Source organism: Schistocerca americana, chromosome 3, assembly GCF_021461395.2.
Source record: "Schistocerca americana isolate TAMUIC-IGC-003095 chromosome 3, iqSchAmer2.1, whole genome shotgun sequence".
In the NCBI taxonomy this organism is placed as follows: domain Eukaryota; kingdom Metazoa; phylum Arthropoda; class Insecta; order Orthoptera; family Acrididae; genus Schistocerca; species Schistocerca americana.
This window is the reverse complement of record NC_060121.1, coordinates 873,842,398-873,863,097: the sequence shown is the minus strand read 5'-3', so window position 1 is coordinate 873,863,097 and position 20,700 is coordinate 873,842,398. Positions and strand designations below refer to the sequence as shown.

At 45.6% G+C, this 20,700-nt stretch overlaps 1 protein-coding gene across 2 annotated transcripts in view; it reads left to right on the top strand.

Annotated features, from left to right (window-relative positions):
* The window catches only part of LOC124607345 (myocardin-related transcription factor A-like), a 131,730-nt gene that overhangs the window by 20,338 nt on the left and 90,692 nt on the right, over positions 1-20,700 (top strand). For both annotated transcript variants that reach the window (XM_047139651.1, XM_047139650.1), the window contains exon 2: positions 847-1,087. In XM_047139651.1, the coding sequence (XP_046995607.1) occupies positions 916-1,087 (172 nt within the window). In that variant the 5' untranslated portion in view covers positions 847-915. The remainder of the gene's footprint in view (positions 1-846; positions 1,088-20,700) is intronic.

The window sequence follows — 20,700 nt, the reverse complement described above, 5'->3', positions numbered from 1 at the left end:
TAGTGTGTCTGCTGAAGGGGCACCAGCCGGCCAGAGACACCGGAGGGCAGACAGCTCGTTCGCTAGGCAACACCTCACTGTACGAGAGCTCTGCAGGTGCGTTCCAAGAGGCCGCCGTGGTTGCGGGTCACGGGCTTCCAGCCCGAGGCTCGCTGTTACCGAGCCTGTAGTGCAGCGGGCACACTGGTGAAGACTCGTGACGCACCGACAAGACGAGGAGGTTGGCACGAACTAGGCAGTACTCAGCGTTATGTGGGAATGTAGGTGGGTGCGTTCTATAGGGGCGGATAAGCAGCCGTTATGACAAAGGCATGAGAGTTGTCAACAAATAATTATATTGGCGAGGTAACGGGTGTGACCTGGCCAACCAGATGTGTGCACACGCCCGTAGCAGTTTTTGCAGAACGTCAGCACAGTGTACGGCATTTCGGCGCTAGGCTCGATGTGAGGAACTCGAGTTCGCCATGCTGCGCTGCGCGTGAGCTGGCGGGCCCAGTCCCACCTGACAGCTGCAAGCCCTTTTCCGGGATGCGGCATCATCACTCGCTGGAAATAAACTGGAACCCACCGATGGCGACCCTCATATAACTGTCCCGTATTTTTTTTAACTATCTTGTATGATGCTAAGATCCTGAGTCCGAGTAATTGTTGAGAGGAGTAATTGCGATGTATCTACCTATGGGCCAAAACAGCTATAGTTCGTAGAAATAAAACAATTGTAATTTACGGTGTCTATATTCGTGCAGCTGGGGCACCTTCTGCCTTTATTTGTTATTAACTCCAACTGTAGCACAAAAATTGGCTTTCCAGTATGGGGCGTTTACTTTAACTGTATCTGTGCTCTAGGACTACCAGCTGCAGCTGCAGCAGCAGCAGCAGCAGTCGGCTAGCGGCCAGGGCGACGCCGCCCCCAGCATGGCGGAGGCGGAGGGCCCCGGCTGTGGCTCGGCCGACGCGCCGCCCCCGCCCGGCCCCGGCTCCGGCGCCGCCCCCGCCGCCAGCGCCGCCGCCGGCCGGCCCACCTCGCCGCCCAAGTGCGAAGTCGACGACTCGCCGCTACACAAATCCATGGACAAGAATAAGGAGTGTGAGTACTCTCTCTCTCTCTCTCTCTCTCTCTCTCTCTCTCTCTCTCTCTCTCTCCCCCTCTCCCTCTCCTTCCCCCCCCCTCTCCCTCTCCCTCCACAAGACCGTGGCGCTATGTACGGGAGCTTCGCAAGTGCCAGTTACTTAATGTTGTTCTGTGCATGTACATAGTGACGGGACGCACAGCTTTAGCTTCATTGCACAAATAAAAATAATAGTCCTCGGTCTGTAATAATTAAAATTTACGCTTTACAGTTCACCCTTGTGCAACACCATTTCACTGGATTACGAACCGGCACAGAAATTTTCGAAATACCCTACGGTAATACTTTCGTGCAGATCAGACTGCTTCTTTGCAGACTGTTGCAAGCAGTGTCCTGTCATGGTCGCCACTCTCGTGCGAGGCCCTAGTTATATTCGTTCTCCTACTGATCCTCATCAGATCGGCGACTGCTCTACAGTGAATGGAATTATGAAGGCTCCAAGATGTTGTCAGTGACAACTAGGATCGTGAACAGTGTTTTGTTAGTTCACGTTCTAGGGTCCAACCAAGTTCACAAAAAGCACTATAGACTGTGCGCCAACCATTTTTCACCAAAATTAAAGTTCGCTTGTCGGTTGCCAACGCTGACGTGCGACTTCATTTTGCAATCCCATTCTCTCATATTTTGTTCAGCTGTTACTCGAATCTTCTGCTCAGGGTTTTCTAGAACTTCACAGCACCGCGTCGTACAGGGTCACCTTTTTAATAGTAGTTTTAAGGTGTCATTTCCAGCCGCATGTGTTGTCACTGTAAACTGTGAACCAGTGGCTTTGGTAGGTAGAAAAGTAGTGAGCTGATAAATGACAAACAAAAGGAGAGCTGCGAACGCTACTGTGCCCGAGAACTGGAAAAAAAGTTGAGAAAACTATTTCATCATTTCCTTTTCTCCACTGAAACTCGCCCGCCCCCCCCCCCCCCCCCCTCCCTCCCCCTCAGCGCATACATCCTGGCACTTGTTTCTCTTAGAGGCGCAGATCCATAGTTAATTTTGATGTTCTGATGGTGTTTCGATGTTGAACAATAAATAACAAAAAATATTTACGCAACTTTTGTTTACTTTGCGCTGGAAATAAATATGGTAACACATGCATTGGTTAAACATTTAACATGGCTGGCACAGTAAAGTTACGACAAACGAATACACTGACGTGACATACGTAGCACACGATTGCTACATTTACATGCAACTCAACTTCCGAATCACGAAAAGGGAATGTCTGAAACCGATTTCAGCTGATAGAGTCTACATGTTAAATGATTAAGATCTGCATCGATTCTGTTAGTCCGGTCAGATATAGGTTTTCCTCTCGTCTGTTGTCCTACACGATTTTTTTAATTTATTTACAACGCGCTCCATTACAATATTTGTAGTACTACATGTATGTAATTTGTGTGTGTGTGTGTGTGTGTGTGTGTGTGTGTGTGTGTGTGTGTGTGTGTGTGTGTTGTATGGTGATGAGGATAGAAGGGAGATTATGACACCCTGTGCCGGCACAGAGCCTGCGCCTTGCGAAGAGCCCCAAGGGGGCCACCAAGCTTAAGGGGACCTGGACGTGAAAGGACTACATTTTTATACCTCGCCCTCAGTGCACATTACTCATGATCTACAATGCGGAGGAAGTTGTGGTTTTTTACCAACAATGAATGACGTTAACTCAAGCCGTAAAAGGAAATTTATTGAAATATCTGTTATAGTTTAAGAATTACAGTATTCTGCCTAATAGATGTTTTTATAATACACGTTCCTATTCTGGTACCATTTTCTGGTCCATCATCAGTCTAATAGCATTCAAATTGTGGCAGGCTGCTGTCAACATTCATAGGAACACATTATGCCTCTCGTTTAATGAGGAAATAGAAAAACCCTTATTATAACACATTACTATTTTGTCTAAAAAATACCGCTAAAATTATATACAGAATGACAAACATAGATCATTTCTGCGATGTATTAGGCATAATACAAAGATACTATCCAGTTCTTCACTTGAGAGAAATTTGGTGAAAATGGATAAAATCGTTGTGAAGTTATATGTACCAAATGGCCGGCCGAAGTGGCCGTGCGGTTAAAGGCGCTGCAGTCTGGAGCCGCAAGACCGCTACGGTCGCAGGTTCGAATCCTGCCTCGGGCCTGGATGTTTGTGATGTCCTTAGGTTAGTTAGGTTTAATTAGTTCTAAGTTCTAGGGGACTAATGACCTCAGCAGTTGAGTCCCATAGTGCTCAGAGCCATTTGTACCTAATGTTCTGAAAATGTAGTTTCGAGAAAATGAGAAAAGAATGTTCACAGTGTTTTTGACTCATCGTATGCCTCTTTCTGAACATTCCAGCAGCATAATATTGCTGTTCAGTTGCTTCTTTATCCTATGTAGACTTCTTCAGGAGCCTTTTCCTTACTCTGGACTCGTTAGTGGTGGCTTCCCCAGCCCTTTTAGCTTCAACTAGTCACTGACGATGTATGGAAGTCAGAGCAGCTATCACATTATTTCCTGGCTGGATGCCTAATTTGTCCATTACTTTTGTCCTGCTGATTACACCATTATTGAAACAGATGACAGCATCCATCAAACCCATTTTGAGTACTGTCCATCCAAAAACACTGTGTTTAGTACTCGTTGCCACACGCAGCTGTTGAAACTCTCATTAGGGTTTTGTGTACGGCCGCGTAGACATTTGCTAAGTAATTTTGTTGTGCCTGCAACGTCCCTGTATCTTGGTTTTACTGTTTCTATGACTGTGGCAGGCAAGAAATGTTGATGGCGATATTCCTTGCCTGTTGCATGAGCGAGGCTGGTTTGCAGACATTTGTCCAAAGAGCGTTTAAGACCAAATTAACAACTGAAAAGTAGATAAAAATACATTTTTTGAAACGGTATAAAATTGTCTTTAAGATGGTGACAAAAAATGTTTTCGAAAATTTCAGTCATTTGACGTCCAGGTCCCCTTAACGTCCCAATCCTACGGAGGGAACACCATCATCAGAGTCGCGTGTCCTCTCTTCACGAGACACTGCGGAGAGGTTTGGTATTTAAACCAGGAAGCTGGCGCAAAGTCTAGTGATCAGTAACTTTACGCCACCACCTCTCCTTCCCTTGCTGGGCAGATACTGGCAGTGACAGTGTTTTCCTACCACCAGGATTCGAATCGGCTTATCCGCGGGTCGAACGCCACGGCACCAGCGTGACTTGGCGACATCGGGCACGGAGGCGCGTGTCCTACACGAATTGCCTCGCGAAATCAGCTATTGTGTTTTCGTCAGCTCGATGCTGTTTCTCTCAATTAAATATGCCAGGTGGCTCACGTCATGCTGAGCCTCTTCTCCTCCGCAGCACAAACGGTCACTCCGCGTCGATTAGCCGAAATTATTATAAGCAAGTGGGAACCTGCATAGGCGTTCAACTGTGGCAGTCAGGAGTGCAGAGTTTGTAACAAATACTGAGTGGATAGTAACCAGTTCTTTGTAATACAAAAAGTATTTTGTGTCATGACACGTCTCGATACTGACCAACTCCCTTACGGTACTTACAAATGGAAACGCTTCGGAAACGGCAGAGAGTTTACGTTGCAGTGAATATCGATCGCGGAAGAAGGATCCCGGAAGCTAGAGCCGCATTTTCAGTTTCGATGTTAAGAGTATTTACGTGGTCGACAAGATATGTTCTAGTACCTCGTATACTTGGAAGCCTCCTGTAATGGTGACGCTTGTGCGTCGACCTCCCCCGAACACTGACTGCCAAAGTGCCCCCTCCCATTTCGACTTCTTTTGATAATGGGGCTCGTGACGTCATTGTTACAGCGTCAGCAGAGCCGTACTTCATAATCACGAGATGCGTCTTAATTTAATTTTACATAACGTTAATTGAAGCTGAGACGAATTTTCTCTCTGAATCGGAGTATCATAATACTTTATGACCGGAAGTCCCTCACACACTGGCGTTTCTATTCGCGTACAAATCTTGTTTATTATATTGTTTTGATTGAGAGGAGGATAGAAGTAATACGAACATAAAAAACAAAATGAACCATAAAATTTGCAAAATAAAGATGGAATGGAATATTATTGTGTGGGAATTAAAGGGGAGCATTTGATTTGAGGAGTACGAATCCTTAACCAGATATTAAAGTGCAATGCATTTGGGAAGTAATCTGTATAGTGTTGTGTTAATTAAATAGTAATCTCTTAACTGAAATATCTTTTTATGAGAAGCAAGTTGGCTGACTCGAGATATTTTCGTCTCCTGCTTCGACTGAGATAACTCAGTCGTTGCAAAAGGCTGTTTTGTAAAAGTATCATACAATACTTTTGGAGGAGTACTTTCATGTCAGGATTGGCGAGAGTAACAGATGGAAGCTATCCCACAACAACAGTAAGGCAGTTATGATTTTCAATAAGTGTTAGCCACTGTAAGCATAATTTTCGGAAAGAAAACTAAAAGCGAAAACTTGAATCGCATGATATAAGCGAAAAATAATTGATATGAAAATTCACGGATAATTCGAGCAATCTTGTAAGTAGTAACTGAAAGTGTATGTTTTGTTGCACGAGAAGCAAGTTTTAATGTGCGAAAATTTATGTTAAAGAAGCAACAGTCGAAAGCAAGTGTGCTTGCTAACGATCTTTAACTGTTAAGGAGTGGGCGAATTCGACAGAATCGTATCTACACTGTCCATTGCCTTTTCCGGCTAGTGGTACCATAATCAGTAAGTTCGTTCGAAAGGGGGAAATCAGGATTTGGTTGTTCGAAGTTGACTGAGAAGTGAAGAAGTCAGGTGCACTCGAGCGCAGTTTGGTTTGTGTGGTGGCTCCAGATCACTTAACAATTTAGTTATCTTAATGTAGGTCGAGATGGATTTTTTTTTTCAGGGGTTTGTTTTCGTGCGCATGGGATTCGCATAGGAAGAGGAAAAGGCAACAAGCGCAGGCGCGCATCCTCTTCTCTGTGACAGCCAAGGACACGCGTGGCCACCATGGACACCGGATTGCCTCTTTTTCACGCTTTAGGCACCGCACCGCACTGAAACACGCCTCGGAGACGGACACAATGCTTCACGACTCTCGGTGTTCCAGGAGGAATAGTAAATGCTATAGGTCGTGCTATTATTGACTAATTCGAATAAAATATTCCGAATAACATGGCTCCAAATTTATTTGATTACAGAGATACAGCTGTTTGTAACCCAAACGAATACATAATATATTAAGCAAAGGCAAATAATTAAGTTCAAAGTTGACTTTCATTAATGCAACCTCCTACATCAACGCACTTTGGAATTCTCTTTGCAACAACACGTGGAGCCCTTCTGATATCGACTTAGAGCTCCTTTACGGAGACTACACTATTTATAAACCGAACGATCAGTTCATTCCTGCAGTTCACTTTTTATTTGTAGGCTTCGCCTCTCAACAATCTCCACGGGCAAAAATCTAAAGGGGTGAGGGTGTGAGACCTTGGTGATCAACAGACGTGACCGTGTCTGCCGATCCGTCTTCCGAGGAATGTTAGGTTTAGGCCTAGAATGTGCAAGAGACCCGTCGTAATGAAAGAACGTACCTATTCTCCTAGGACTTCTGTTGACAGTGCTGGAAGCTCGTCTTCAAGAAAGGGTGGATAACTGGGTCCTGAAAACGATGCACAACAGTGCCCAGTGAAGTACTTGTCTGTCGTGCCTCACTACACATTTGCGGAGAAGCGTTCGAAAATGTGTCTCCACAAATCCATGTGGAGTTTTGTCGGGCCATCGATGTGTTTGTTATTAATACCACCATGAGTGACATCGAGTTCATCAATAGACGCCACATGGGATTACAGGGCAAATTGCAATTGGCCAACGACGAAATTCCAGTCGTCTACCTTCATATCCTTCGCAAAGGTGTTGAATAAGCTCTAAATGGTAACTATAGATTTCCGCCATATTCTTGTTTGTAGAACTCCGATTCGTGTAGAAATTCTGCGTATATTTGTTGATGGACCACGTCTCCTACTTCAGCCACACACTGTTCGTCTACACGCTCGGATGATATGTGGGTCTCTGGGCACTGCATCAAGTCTCACGCAATTTGTTACAAACGCGAATAAACACTCTCGGATCTGGTACTTGTCGGTTAGGAAATCGTCCACTGTGTTACCATACTCAGCATTTCAAAATAGGTATGGCACAGTTAAAAGATACAGTGGAATTGGCTAACAAATTACGATCATAGTTGAAAAATTCAGTTATTTAAACTCAAACGCAACTATTCAACTCCCAAGTTCAAAACAAAAATGAGAATCGATAAACAAAGGCATGGCAACTGAAGGACCAATATGCAAAATGAAAACTTATCTCTGTAACTCTGTTAAAAAACCAGGAATCAATTGGGGTCTCTGACGATTGACAGACGTTGTGTGCTTATGGTACGATAGGCGTTCAATAAGAAAGGCAACTCATTGTTTTCTCAAAGGAGGTTGGTTTTATTCAAGATTCCAATACATCGTATTATTTCCCATTCTTTTGGTTACAAAATCCTGTTTTTCAACATAATCTCCTTCAATGCCACGAGCGTACGCTGCCTTATTGGGCGGGTATGTATGCCCGTATGGTACCACTCTAGTGGTCGACGTCGGAGCCAACTTCTCACTGCATCACAAACCTCTTCATCGTCGACGTACTGCTTCCTGCGAAGTGTATCCTTCATTGTGCCAAACATATTTACGTCGGAAGGTATGAGACCCAGGCTGTAGAGTGGATGACGAAGAACAGTGCAATCAAGCTTTGTGAGCTTCTCGGTTGGGTTGTTTGGGAGAAGAGACCAAACAGCGAGGTCATCGGTCTCATCAGGTTAGGGAAGGATGGGGAAGGAAGTCGGCCGTGCCCTTTCAAAGGAACCATCCCGGCATTTGCCTGGAGTGATTTAGGGAAATCACGGAAAACCTAAAATAAGGATGGCCGGACACGGGATTGAACCGTCGTCCTACCGAATGCGAGTTTGTTAGCTTCTCTCGGGTGCTCTAACTTATGTGAGTCCTTATGTTACCACGGAGGAGAAGAAGTTCGTTTGTATTTTTGTGACGACGATCATGCTTTAATCATTTCGTCAGTTTCTTTAGGGTACCACGATACAATTTAGAGTTGATCGTTGCACCACGATCGAGAACATCGAGCAGAATAACGGCCTCTCCCGGAAGACCGTCGCCATGACGTTGCGGCTTTAAACATTTTCTTTCTAATGAGGGTGTCCGCACGTTCCAACATTGCATGAGATAACAGCCGTGTGCGGCCGGACGGCAAGTGGGAGATCGGACAGGTTTGCGTGAACTTCTTGCGTCCGTGGCAGACGCCCCGCCCGACGACTCAACGTACTTTTGTTCACTGCCATGTCTCCGTAATCATTCTGCAAATGCTTATGGTTATCTGCGATGCTCTTGTTTTCCGCCAAAAGAAACTCTATGACAGCTCTCTGCTTGGAATGGACGCCATTTTGAAGGCTACGTATGACAACACCACTTCATGAAACTATAGGGGCTGAAAGGGGAGGATATTCCACTGTGTCCCAAAACAAATTCTGCATTTTTTCAACCGAAATTGGCCAAGAAAAATGATGGTTGCGCTACTTATTGATGTCCATTGCAGTTTTGTTAACGTGTTTACATAGAGGCAGCCAGTTATCGTACGGTGTTAATGGAATAGGAGCGCGCGATTAGGTACATTAATCGTGGCAGCGCAGTGCTTATGACTCGGCACTCGCATTCAGGAGGCACGGGGTCGAATACCTGTCGTCCGATGTGCTTTTCTGTGAGACTTTCACTTTCGGGTAAAAAAAGCTTGTGACGGATCTCTTTCTCCTGTTAATCCGAGTTGGTAAGGATCCCAGACGAACGGACAGTGTTCAATAGCCGGTGGAACAAGGGATTTGTAAGCGACCAATTTCGGCCTAAGTTACGCTTTCTCGGGATTCTTCCAATAAATATGGCCCTGGTATCTTGCCTTCCCCTGGGTGAAATTTATGTGATTTTTTTCACCTTAAATCGCTCTGGGATGAAACTCATAGCTGCTAATGACTTCGCCGTCTATCGTGCAGTCAGACGATATCGGATCTTTGCGCCTATGTATGCACATTGCACTTCATTTCTACATCTACATGGACACTCTGCAAATCACATTTAAGTAAGTGGCCCAGGGTTCATCGAACCACCTTCACAATTCTCTATTATTCCAATCTCGTATAGAGCGCGGAAAGAACGAACACCTCTATCTTTCCGTACGAACTCTGATTTCACGTATTTTATCGTGGTGATCGTTTCTCCCTATGTAGGTCGGTGCCAACAAAATATTTCGTATTCGGAGGAGAAAGTTGGTGATTCGAATTTCGTGAGAAGATTCCTTCGCAACGAAAAACGTCTTTCTTTTGATGATGTGTAGTCCAAATCTTGTATCACTTCAGTGACACTCTCTCCCATATTTCACGATAATACAAAATGTGCTGACCTTCTTTGAACTTTTTCGATGTACTCCGTCAGTGCTATCCTACCTGGTAAGGATCCCACACCGCGCAGCAGTATTCTAAAAGAGGACGGACAAGCGTAGTGTAGGCAGTCTCCTTAGTAGATCTGTTACATTTTCTAAGTGTCCTGCCAATAAAATGCAGTCTGTGGTTAGCCTTCCTCACAACATTTTCTGTGTGTTCCTTCCAATTTAAGTTGTTCATAACTGAAATTCCTGGGTAATTAGTTGATTTTACGGTCTTTAGATTTGACTGATTTATCGTGTAACCGAACGGATTACTTTTGCCACCCATGTGGATGACCTCACACTTTTCGTTATTTAGACTCAACTGCCGATTTTTGCACCATTCAGTTATCTTTTCTAAATCGTTTTGCAGTTTGTTTTGATCTTCTGAAGACTTTATTAGTCGATAAACGACAGCTTCATCTCCAAACAACCTAAGACGCCTTTCCAGATTATCTCCCAAATTGTTTATATAGGTAAGTAATAGCAAAGGTCCTATAACACTACCTTGGGGAACGCCAGAAATTATTTCTGTTTTACTCGATGGCTTTCCGTCAATTACTACGAACTGTGACCTCTCTGACAGAAAATCGCATATCCAGTCACACAACTGAGACGATATTCCATACGCACGCAACTTTATTATAAGGCGCTTGTGTGGCACAGTGTCAAAAGCTTTCTGGAAATCCAGAAATACGGAATCTGAAATCCGTTGTCCATAGCACTCAACACTTCATGCGAATAAAGAGCTAGTTGTGATTCACAAGAACGATGTTTCCTAAATGCATGTAGATTGTATGTCAATAGACCGTTTTCTTCGAGGTAATTCCTAATCTTCGAACACAATGTATGTTACAGAATCCTGCTGCATGTCGACGTTAATGATATGGGCCTGTAATTAAGTGGATTACTCCTACTACCTTTCTTGAATGTTGTTGTGACCTGTGCAACTTTCCAGTCTTTGGGTACGGATCTTTCGTCGAGCGAATTGTTAAGTATGGAGCTGATGCATCAGCATAACAAATTGGTATACGGTCTGGACCAGAAGACTTGCTTTTGTTAAGTGATTTAAGTTGCTTCACTACTCCGAGGGTATTTACTTCTACGTTACTCATGTTGGCAGCTATTCTCGATTCTAATTCTGGAATATTTACTACGTCTTCTTTTGTGAAGGAATTTCGGAAGGCTATGTTTAGTAACTCTGCTTTGGCAGCACTATCTTCGATAGTATGTTCATTGCTATTATGTTTTATTTTTTTATGTTTTTTATGTTTAGTCAGCTGCCAGCCTTCGTACCAGGCGCTGATTATGTTCTAAGAGTCTCTGCAATTCGCTAGAAATTTCGGAGGAAGCCACCTCCCTGCATACGAAATTCCGTGTCGCCTCGGAACGGCCACACAAAGTTACAGGCGTTATCCGCCACACCGTGTGAGTATACAACATACACACTGGCCATTAAATTTGCTACACCAAGAAGAAATGCTGATGATAAACGGTATTCATTGGACAAATATATTATACTAGAACTGACATGTGATTACATTTTCACGCAATTTGGGTGCGTAGATCCTGAGAAATCAGTACCCAGAACAACCACCTCTGGCCGTAATAACGGCCTTAATAGGCCTGGGCATTGAGTCAAACAGAGCTTGGATGGCGTGTACAGGTACAGGTGCCCACGTAGCTTCAACACGATACCACATCGCATCAAGAGTAGTGACTGGTGTGTTGTGTCGATCCAGTTGCTCGGCCACCATTGACCAGACGTTTTCAATTAGTGAGAGATCTGGAGAATGTGCTGGCCAGGGCAGCACTCGTAACATTTTCTGTATCCAGAAAGGCCCGTACAGGATCTGCAACATGCGGTCGTGCATTATCCTGCTGAAATGTAGGGTTTCGCAGGGATCGAATGAAGGGTAAAGCCACGGGTCGTAACACATCTGAAATGTAACGTCCACTGTTCAAAGTGCCGTCAATACGTACAAGAGGTGACCGAGACGTGTAGCCAATGGCACCCCATACCATCACGCCGGGTGATACGACAGTATGGCGATGACGAATACACGCTTCCAATGCGCGTTCATCGCGATGTCGCCAAACACGGATGCGACCATCGTGATGCTGTAAAAAGAACCTGGATTCATCCGAAAAAATGACGTTTTGCCATTCGTGCACCCAGGTTCGTAGTTGAGTACACCATCGCAGGCGCTCCTGTCTGTGATGCAGCGTCAAGGGTAACCGCAGTCATGTTCTCCGGGCTGATAGTCCATACTGCTACAAACGTCGTCGAACTGTTCGTGAAAATGGTTGTTGTCTTGCAAACGTCCCCATCTGTTGACTCAGGGATCGAGACGTGGCTGCACGATCCGTTACAGCCATGCGGATAAGATGCGTGTCATCTAGACTGCTAGTGATCCGAGGCTGTTGGGATCGAGCACGGCGTTCCGTATTACCCTCCTGAACCCACCGATTCCATATTCTGCTAACAATCATTGGTCTCGACCAACGCGAGCAGCAATGTCGCGATACGATAAACCGCAATCGCGATAGCCTACAATCCGACCTTTATCAAAGTCGGAAACGTGATGGTACGCATTTCTCCTCCTTACACGAGGCATCACAACAACGTTTCACCAGGGAATGCCGGTCAGCTGCTATTTGTGTATGAGAAAGGGGTTGGAAACTTTCCTCGTGTGAGCACGTGGTAGATGTCGCCACCGGCGCCAACCTTGTGTGAATGCTCTGGAAAGCTAATCATTTGCATACCACAGCATCTTCTTGCTGTCGGTTAAATTTTGCGTCTGCAGCACGTCCTCTTCGTGTTGTAGCAATTTTAATGGCCAGTAGTGTACGTGGTGAGCAGCAGCGGCGCCCCTGCGATACTCTTGAGGAGCGCGTGCCGCTGCCTCGGCTTCTGACGGCGCCTCCACGACACACCCAGCCTTCTCGAATGGTTTTGAACAGTTCTCCTCCCTGTCATCAGTCTGCCTGTGAACGGTGCATAATCGTGCGAACTGTCCTCGCTTCGCTGTGTGGAGAAACATTTTTGTTTGTCGCTGAGGATTATTTACTGTCTCGAAACGTCGTACTTTCCGACAAGCTCGCTGAAAATTCCTCGACCCCACGAAAAAGAACGAGAAAAGGACAAGAGTTCTTTCTTTTTTAATATGCGGATAAATCGTAAAACCGGCGGTCGGCAGCTCTTGGAACAGATCCCACACTTATATTTAGCGGCTTCCTCGCGTGATACACCGCCGGTCGTTCCGGAAAGCCGTACGTACATTTGTATCCTGGTCTGAAAGTCTTTTCTCTGGGATTGAGAATTATGGCGATATTTCCTAGTTATTTTTGAATGTTAATTAAATCACACGTCGTCGCAGTGACTTGTTTGTGTTTGTGCCCAGGCCAGCGGGTAGAGCAGGGACGGAAGCTAGGCAGTGTCCCACACCGGAGTCTGCGCAGTGGTGGGCTTCCAGGGGAGCAGACCGGTCACCGAGAGACCGACGCCAGCGGGGGGTCGTTAGCGGACGAGATGGCGCACTTCTGAAAACACTCCACTCATATTCAGGAGCAGCGGGAATCTACTCCTAAACTGACTGATATTTTCTTTTCCCTCTCCGTTAATGTCGACAGGAGACTTGTACAACGCCGTGCTCCGTTGCGCTGCCACTCCGCGCAATTGATGTCTGTGTCACCTTACTACTTGCAGTCTGCTGTGGGCGGCGTTCCAGTGCTGGGTGAAAAACTGGGAATCCCGGAGCAGGGCTCGGCTTGTTTTCTCCCTGTCAGCACAGTACACGAACAGGTGGGTTGTGATAGGCGGCCTTTTGGTGTTTCGAGCAAGGTAACACTGACGAAACAAGGCCCCGGGAGTAGACAACATTCCATTAGAACTACTGACGGCCTTGGGACAGCCAGTCCTGACAAAACTCTGCCATCTGGTGAGCAAGATGTATGAGACAGGCGAAATACCCTCAGACTTCAAGAAGAATATAATAATTCTAATCTCAAACAAAGCAGGTGTTGACAGATGTGAAAATTACCGGACTAACAGTTTATTAAGTCACAGCTGCAAAATACTAACGCGAATTCTTTACAGACGAATGAAAAAACTGCTAGAACCCGACCTCGGGGAAGATCAGTTTGGATTCCATAGAAATGTTGGAACACGTGAGGCAATACTGACCTTACGATTTATCTTAGAAGAAAGATTAAGGAAAGGCAAACCTACGTTTCTAGCATTTGTAGAATTACAGAAAGCTTTTGACAATGTTGACTGGAATACTCTCTTTCAAATTTTGAAGGTGGCAGCGGTAAAATGCAGGGAGCGAAAGGCTATTTACAATTTGTACAGAAACCAGATGGCAGTTATAAGAATCGAGGGGCATGAAAGGGAAGCAGTGGTTGGGAAGGAAGTGAGACAGGGTTGTAGCCTCTCCCCGATGTTATTCAGTCTATATATTGAGCAAGCAGTAAAGGAAACAAAAGAAAAATTCGGTGTAGGTATTAAAATCCATGGAGAAGAAATAAAAACTTTGAGGTTCGCCGATGGCATTGTAAATCTATCAGAGACAGCAAAGGATTTGGAAGAGCAGTTGAACGGAATGGACAGTGTCTTGAAAGGAGGATATAAGATGAACATCAACAAAAGCAAAACGAGGATAATGGAATGTAGTCGAATTAAGTCGGGTGATGCTGAGGGAATTAGATTAGGAAATGAGACACTTAAAGTAGTAAAGGAGTTTTGCTATTTGGGGAGCAAAATAACTGATGATGGTCGAAGTAGAGAGGATATAAAATGTAGACTGGCAATGGGAAGGAAAGCTTTTCTGAAGAAGAGAAATTTGTTAACATCGAGTATAGATTTAAGTGTCAGGAAATCATTTCTGAAAGTATTTGTATGGAGTGTAGCCATGTATGGAAGTGAAACATGGACGATAAATAGTTTGGACAAGAAGAGAATAGAAGCAATCGAAATGTGGTGCTACAGAAGAATGCTGAAGATTAGATGGGTAGATCACATAACTAATGAGGAAGTATTGAACAGGATTGGGGAGAAGAGAAGTTTGTGGCACAACTTGACCAGAAGCCGGGATCGGTTGGTAGGACATGTTCTGAGGCATCAAGGGATCTCCAATTTAGTATTGGAGGGCAGCGTGGAGGGTAAAAATCGTAGAGGGAGACCAAGAGATGAATACACTAAGCAGATTCAGAAGGATGTAGATTGCAGTAGGTACTGGGGGATGAAGAAGCTTGCACAGGATAGAGTAGCATGGAGAGCTGCATCAAACCAGTCTCAGGACTGAAGACCACAACAACAACAACAACAACAACAACTCGGGCATGGGTGTGTGTGTGTTGTCCTTAGCGTAAGTTGTTTAAGTTAGATTAAGTAGTGTGTAAGCCTAGGGACCGACGACCTCAGCTCTTTGGTTCCATAGGAACGTACCACAAAAACTGTATGCACGGCGCTTCATTTCGGATCCGCGCTGCTGCTACGGTCGCATCATCGAATCCTACCTCGGGCATGGATTTTTGTGGTGTCCTTTGGTTAGTTAGTTTTAAGCCTAGGGGACTGATGACCTCAGATATTAAGTCCCATAGTGCTCAGAGCCATTTGAACCATATCTTCAAATACCAACAAATACTTACAGCGCACGTGACAGAGGAGGAGAACCCGAAAGGGTCCCATAACCAGATTATTAGCGCTCATCTGAAGCGTGTCATACATTTTAAATATTGAACGGTAATACCCATAACGGAGGTACACACACGCAAAATAACTAATAGGGAAGGCGACTAGAAGACAGACTTGGCAGTTAGTCCGAGTAGTTGTACAGTTCCGCTCAAACAGTTTGTCCTTGTTCAGTCAAGGCAGCGCAGCAAATATCTAACAAGCTCAGAGACACGTTACTGGAGACCTAACAGGTCGCTGTGGAGAGATGCTCGGACAATTTAACTGAAAGTAATAAGCTCGTTGGCATCCGCAGCAACTATATTCTTTCTTTCTTTTACTGGTTCCATGTCCCGCGCTGAGGCAGGGTCGGCATTGTTAGGAACGGAGTTGGCAAGGTTAGTGGACCTTCCTGCCGCCACCCCATACCCCCCGGGATGGAATTAGTGTACCCCAGCTGTCTGCGTCGAGTGTAATTCCTGGAATAATGCGAGCGTGTGCAGATGTCTGCGAGTCGTGTAACTGAGACGGAACGTTGGGACCAGCCCGGTATTCACCTAGTGGGATGTGGAAAACCGCCTAAAAACCACTTCCAGGCTGGCCGGCACACCGACCGACGACGTTAATCCGCCGCGCGGATTCGATCCGGGGCCAGTGCGCCTACCTGAGTCCAGCAAGCAGCGCATTAGCAAGTATATAAAAATCTCTTTTATAAAATATCGTTAAAAAGCAAGGCGCTTAATTTCTGAAATAAATATTTAAACGAGAATCCGTGCTACAGCGCTAGGACATTGTTCTCGGGAAACTCCACTGGATAAATTTAGAGGACCGATATTCGAGGAAGAGTGTGCTGGCACAGTTGTGTGTCTCGCTTAGTGATGGGAAAGCACCATGAGAGAGATTAGGGCGCCTACCGAGGCGGCCAATGCGGGACGGATTAGATTGGATATTCGCCAACATAGTTACGAAGTACCCTCTCCACGTACTGTACAGTGGCTTACGGTGCATGTGTGTAGACGACGATGCCAGACTGGTATACAATTTATGTGACGGAGTTCCAGAACAGGCGGTCTGAATCGGCTCAGTATCTGGGATCAGGACAAGCATGGCGAAGGAAGTGAGGCAGGGAACCGCCCCTGCATTCGCCTCGTGTGGTGGTGGGAAAGTATGGAAGAGGATGACTGAGCGAGGAGCTTTTAGAACTAGGGGCGCTGGAGAACGTCATGCATAGGGTCGGAGATTTCGTTTTGGACAGGACTTGGAAGCGATTTCTCTATTATTAAGGTGTCCGTCAATCTAAAATCCTCGGAAACAAACACTCAGCAATCGACGAGCTTTGTAACTTAACCCGAAAGTTGGTTTCCGGGATCAGGTGCTAGCGGAATCTGCCTACTCGGGATACGGTCGGTGAGTGTTTCCGTAGTCCTGAGAAGAGGATTATAGGTTCCACTAGCTCTGCTGGTGACTTCCCATGGCGCCAGGCGTTTTCCGTCACCTGTTGGGAGTAAGTTTTTGAAAAGTCTTGGACAAAAGCTGCAGTTTGCGGATGAATTCTACTAGCAGGGGCAAGAATTGATCGATGGAAATGCCCGATTTCTACTCCCGAATGTGACTGGCCGAAATAACACGACAGTTTTCGTGGAGCTGCTTGGAGAAATTGGTTGGCAAATGGTGTGCCCTCTGGGGCGAAAGCGGTGTTTCAAAGGGTTTGACATTTCGGCAGTTCAGACCGTTCATGATCAGCAAAGTTTCTTTTCCAACACGGAAACTTACAAGAATTCCAGAGTGCGTTGCCTTGTGCGGGCGTGGAATTCTGCAGGTATTTTCCGGTTTACTAAGCGAGTGTTACTGTTTAGTGCACCCAGCAAGAAGATGTCAGAATCGGAACGTGGAGCCATTAGCTAGTCGGAGGTGGCGTTTAGCGCTAGAGGTGGACTTGATAAGGTCTAATGGTTGTAGCCTCTCCCCGATGTTATTCAATCTGTAAATTGAGCAAGCAGTAAAGGAAACAAAAGAAAAATTCGGAGTAGGTATTAAAATCCATGGAGAAGAAATAAAAACTTTGAGATTCGCCGATGACGTTGTAATTCTGTCAGAGACAGCAAAGGACTTGGAAGAGCAGTTGAACGGAATGGACAGTGTCTTGAGAGGAGGATATAAGATGAACATCAACAAAAGCAAAACGAGGATAATGGAATGTAGTCGAATTAAGTCGGGTGATGCTGAGGGAATTAGATTGGGAAATGAGACACTTAAAGTAGTAAAGGAGTTTTGCTATTTGGGGAGCAAAATAACTGATGATGGTCGAAGTAGAGAGGATATAAAATGTAGACTGGCAATGGCAAGGAAAGCATTTCTGAAGAAGAGAAATTTGTTAACATCGAGTATAGATTTAAGTGTCAGGAAGTCGTTTCTGAAAGTATTTGTATGAAGTGTAGCCATGTATGGAAGTGATACATGGACGATAAATAGTTTGGACAAGAAAGGAATAGAAGCTTTCGAAATGTGGTGCTACAGAAGAATGCTGAAGATTAGATGGGTAGATCACATAAGTAATGAGGAGATATTGATTAGAATTGGGGAGAAGAGGAGTTTGTGACACAACTTGACTAGAAGAAGGTTATGTTAGGTTAGTGTTGTTTAACGTCCCGTCGACAACGAGGTCATTAGAGACGGAGCGCAAGCTCGGGTTAGGGAAGGATGGGGAAGGAAATCGGCCGTGTCCTTTCAAAGGAACCATCCCAGCATTTGCCTGAAACGATATAGGGAAATCACGGAAAACCTAAATCAGGATGACTGGAGACGGGATAGAACCGTCGTCCTCCCGAATGCGAGTGCAGTGTGCTAACCACTGCGCCACCTCGCTCGGTTTGACTAGAAGAAGGGATCGGTTGGTAGGACATGTTCTGAGTTATCAAGGGATCACCAATTTAGTACTGGAGGGCAGCGTGGAGGCTAAAAATCGTAGAGGGAGACCAAGAGATGAATACACTTAGCAGATTCAGAAGGATGTAGATTGCAGTAAGTACTGGGAGATGAAGTAGCTTGCACAGGATAGAGTAGCATGGAGAGCTGCATCAAACCAGTCTCCGGACTGAAGACCACAACAAAAACACGTAAGGTTCCAAATGATTGGAAAAGAGCACAGGTAGTCCCAGTCTTCAAGAAGGGTCGCCGAGCAGATGCGCAGAACTATAGACCTATATCTCTGACGTCGATCTGTTGTAGAATATTAGAACATGTTTTTTGCTCGCGTATCATGTCGTTTTTGGAAACCCAGAATCTACTCTGTAGGAATCAACATGGATTCCGGAAACAGCGATCGTGTGAGACCCAACTCGCTTTATTTGTTCATCAGACCCAGAAAATATTAGATACAGGCTCCCAGGTAGATGCCTCAACTTCCAGAAGGCGTTTGATACAGTTCCACACTGTTGCCTGATAAACGAAGTAAGAGCCTGCGGAATATCAGACCAGCTGTGTGGCTGGATTGAAGAGTTTTTAGCAAACAGAACACAGCATGTTGTTATCAATGAAGAGACGTCTACAGATGTTAAGGTAACCTCTGGCGTGCCACAGGGGAGTGTTATGGGACCATTGCTTTTCACAATATATATAAATGACCTAGTAGATAGTGTCGGAAGTTCCATGCGACTTTTTGCGGATGATGCTGTAGTATACAGAGAAGGTGCAGCATTAGAAAATTGTAGCGAAATGCAGGAAGTTCTGCAGCGGATAGGCACTTGGTGCAGGGAGTGGCAACTGACCCTTAACATAGACAAATGTAATGTAGTGCGAATACACAGAAAGAAGGATCCTTTATTGTATGATTATATGATAGCGGAACAAACACTGGTAGCAGTTACTTCTGTAAAATATCTGGGAGTATGCGTGCGGAACGGTTTGAAGTGGAGTGATCATATAAAATTAATTGTTGGTAAGGCGGGTACCAGGTTGAGATTCATTGGGAAAGTCCTTAGAAAATGTAGTCCATCAACAAAGGAGGTGGCTTACAAAACACTCGTTCGACCTATACTTGAGTATTGCCCATGAGTGTGGGATCTGTACCATATCGGGTTGACGGAGGAGATAGAGAAGATCCAAAGAAGAGCAGCGCGTTTCGAATGGCTCTGAGCACTATGGGACTTATCTTCTGAGGTCATCAGTCCCCTAGAACAGAACTACTTAAACCTAACCAACCTAAGGACATCACACACACCCATGCCCGAGGCAGGATTCGAACCTGCGACCGTAGCGGTCGTGCGGTTCCAGACTGTAGCGCATAGAACCGCTCGGCCACCCCGGCCGGCGGCGCGTTTCGTCACAGGGTTATTTGGTAACCGTGATAGCGTTTTTAGCAAACTCAAGTGGCAGACTCTGCAAGAGAGGCGCTCTGCATCGCGGTGTAGCTTGCTCGCCAGGTTTCGAGAGGGTGCGTTTCTGGATGAGGTATCGAATATATTGCTTCCCCCTACTTATACCTCCCGAGGAGATCACGAATGTAAAATTAGAGAGATTCGAGCGAGCACGGAGGCTTTCAGACAGTCCTTCTTCCCGCGAACCATTCGCGACTGGAACAGAAAAGGGAGTTAATGACAGTGGCACGTTAAGTGTCCTCCGCCACACACCGTTGGGTGGCTTGCGGAGTATAAATGTAGATGTAGATGTAGAACAATGTAAACCGATAAGTCACGTTTGTGTCTTTGGAAACTTGAAGTGTGGTGTTTCTTTGTGGGCTTTTATCAATCGACTTTGATGCAATATCCTGTTTTGTCTCCTCTGGAATTACCAGCGTAAGTTGCGGGGGAAAACCTGGAGACGTTGCACGGTGTACGTTTTTCAGCCCAGCGGCGGAATCTCTGACTCTATCTTAATAGAATTAAATAACTACGCAGGATTAAAGAACGGGAGTGCTCATAGCACTTCGGTGCGCACTTTAGAGCCCACGTTTACTACACTTATGCGCTTCGAGTGACCGTTTCTGTCATATCACTGAATACTGACCGTGCCTCCTGGGACATGCTGTGTCTGCTATACATTCGTTTAATTGTTGAATGACAATCGCAGTAGACATCTCGTCGTCTTTCGTCCGCCATTTCTGACGAGAATGTGAAGTTGTTTTGTAACTTTTTGACAACAGTCCACTTTTAGTGAGGCGGAAACCTTTACGAAACAACTGACGGAATATCCACGGGTGGTTCAGTTGTGCAGGCGTGGCCTCCGAGTTGTTTACGTTGCGGCGGGCGCCGCTAGCGTCACAGACGTCGACACGATACGTGGCAGCCGCTCCCGACCGAGACAGTGGAGTTTACTGTCGGCAGCTGGAGGTTATTGTCGGGTATAAGAGAAACGAGTGTATGTCACGGCAGAGCCGGCGCTCAGACTGCCACCGGTGATCCACATAGGCAGGT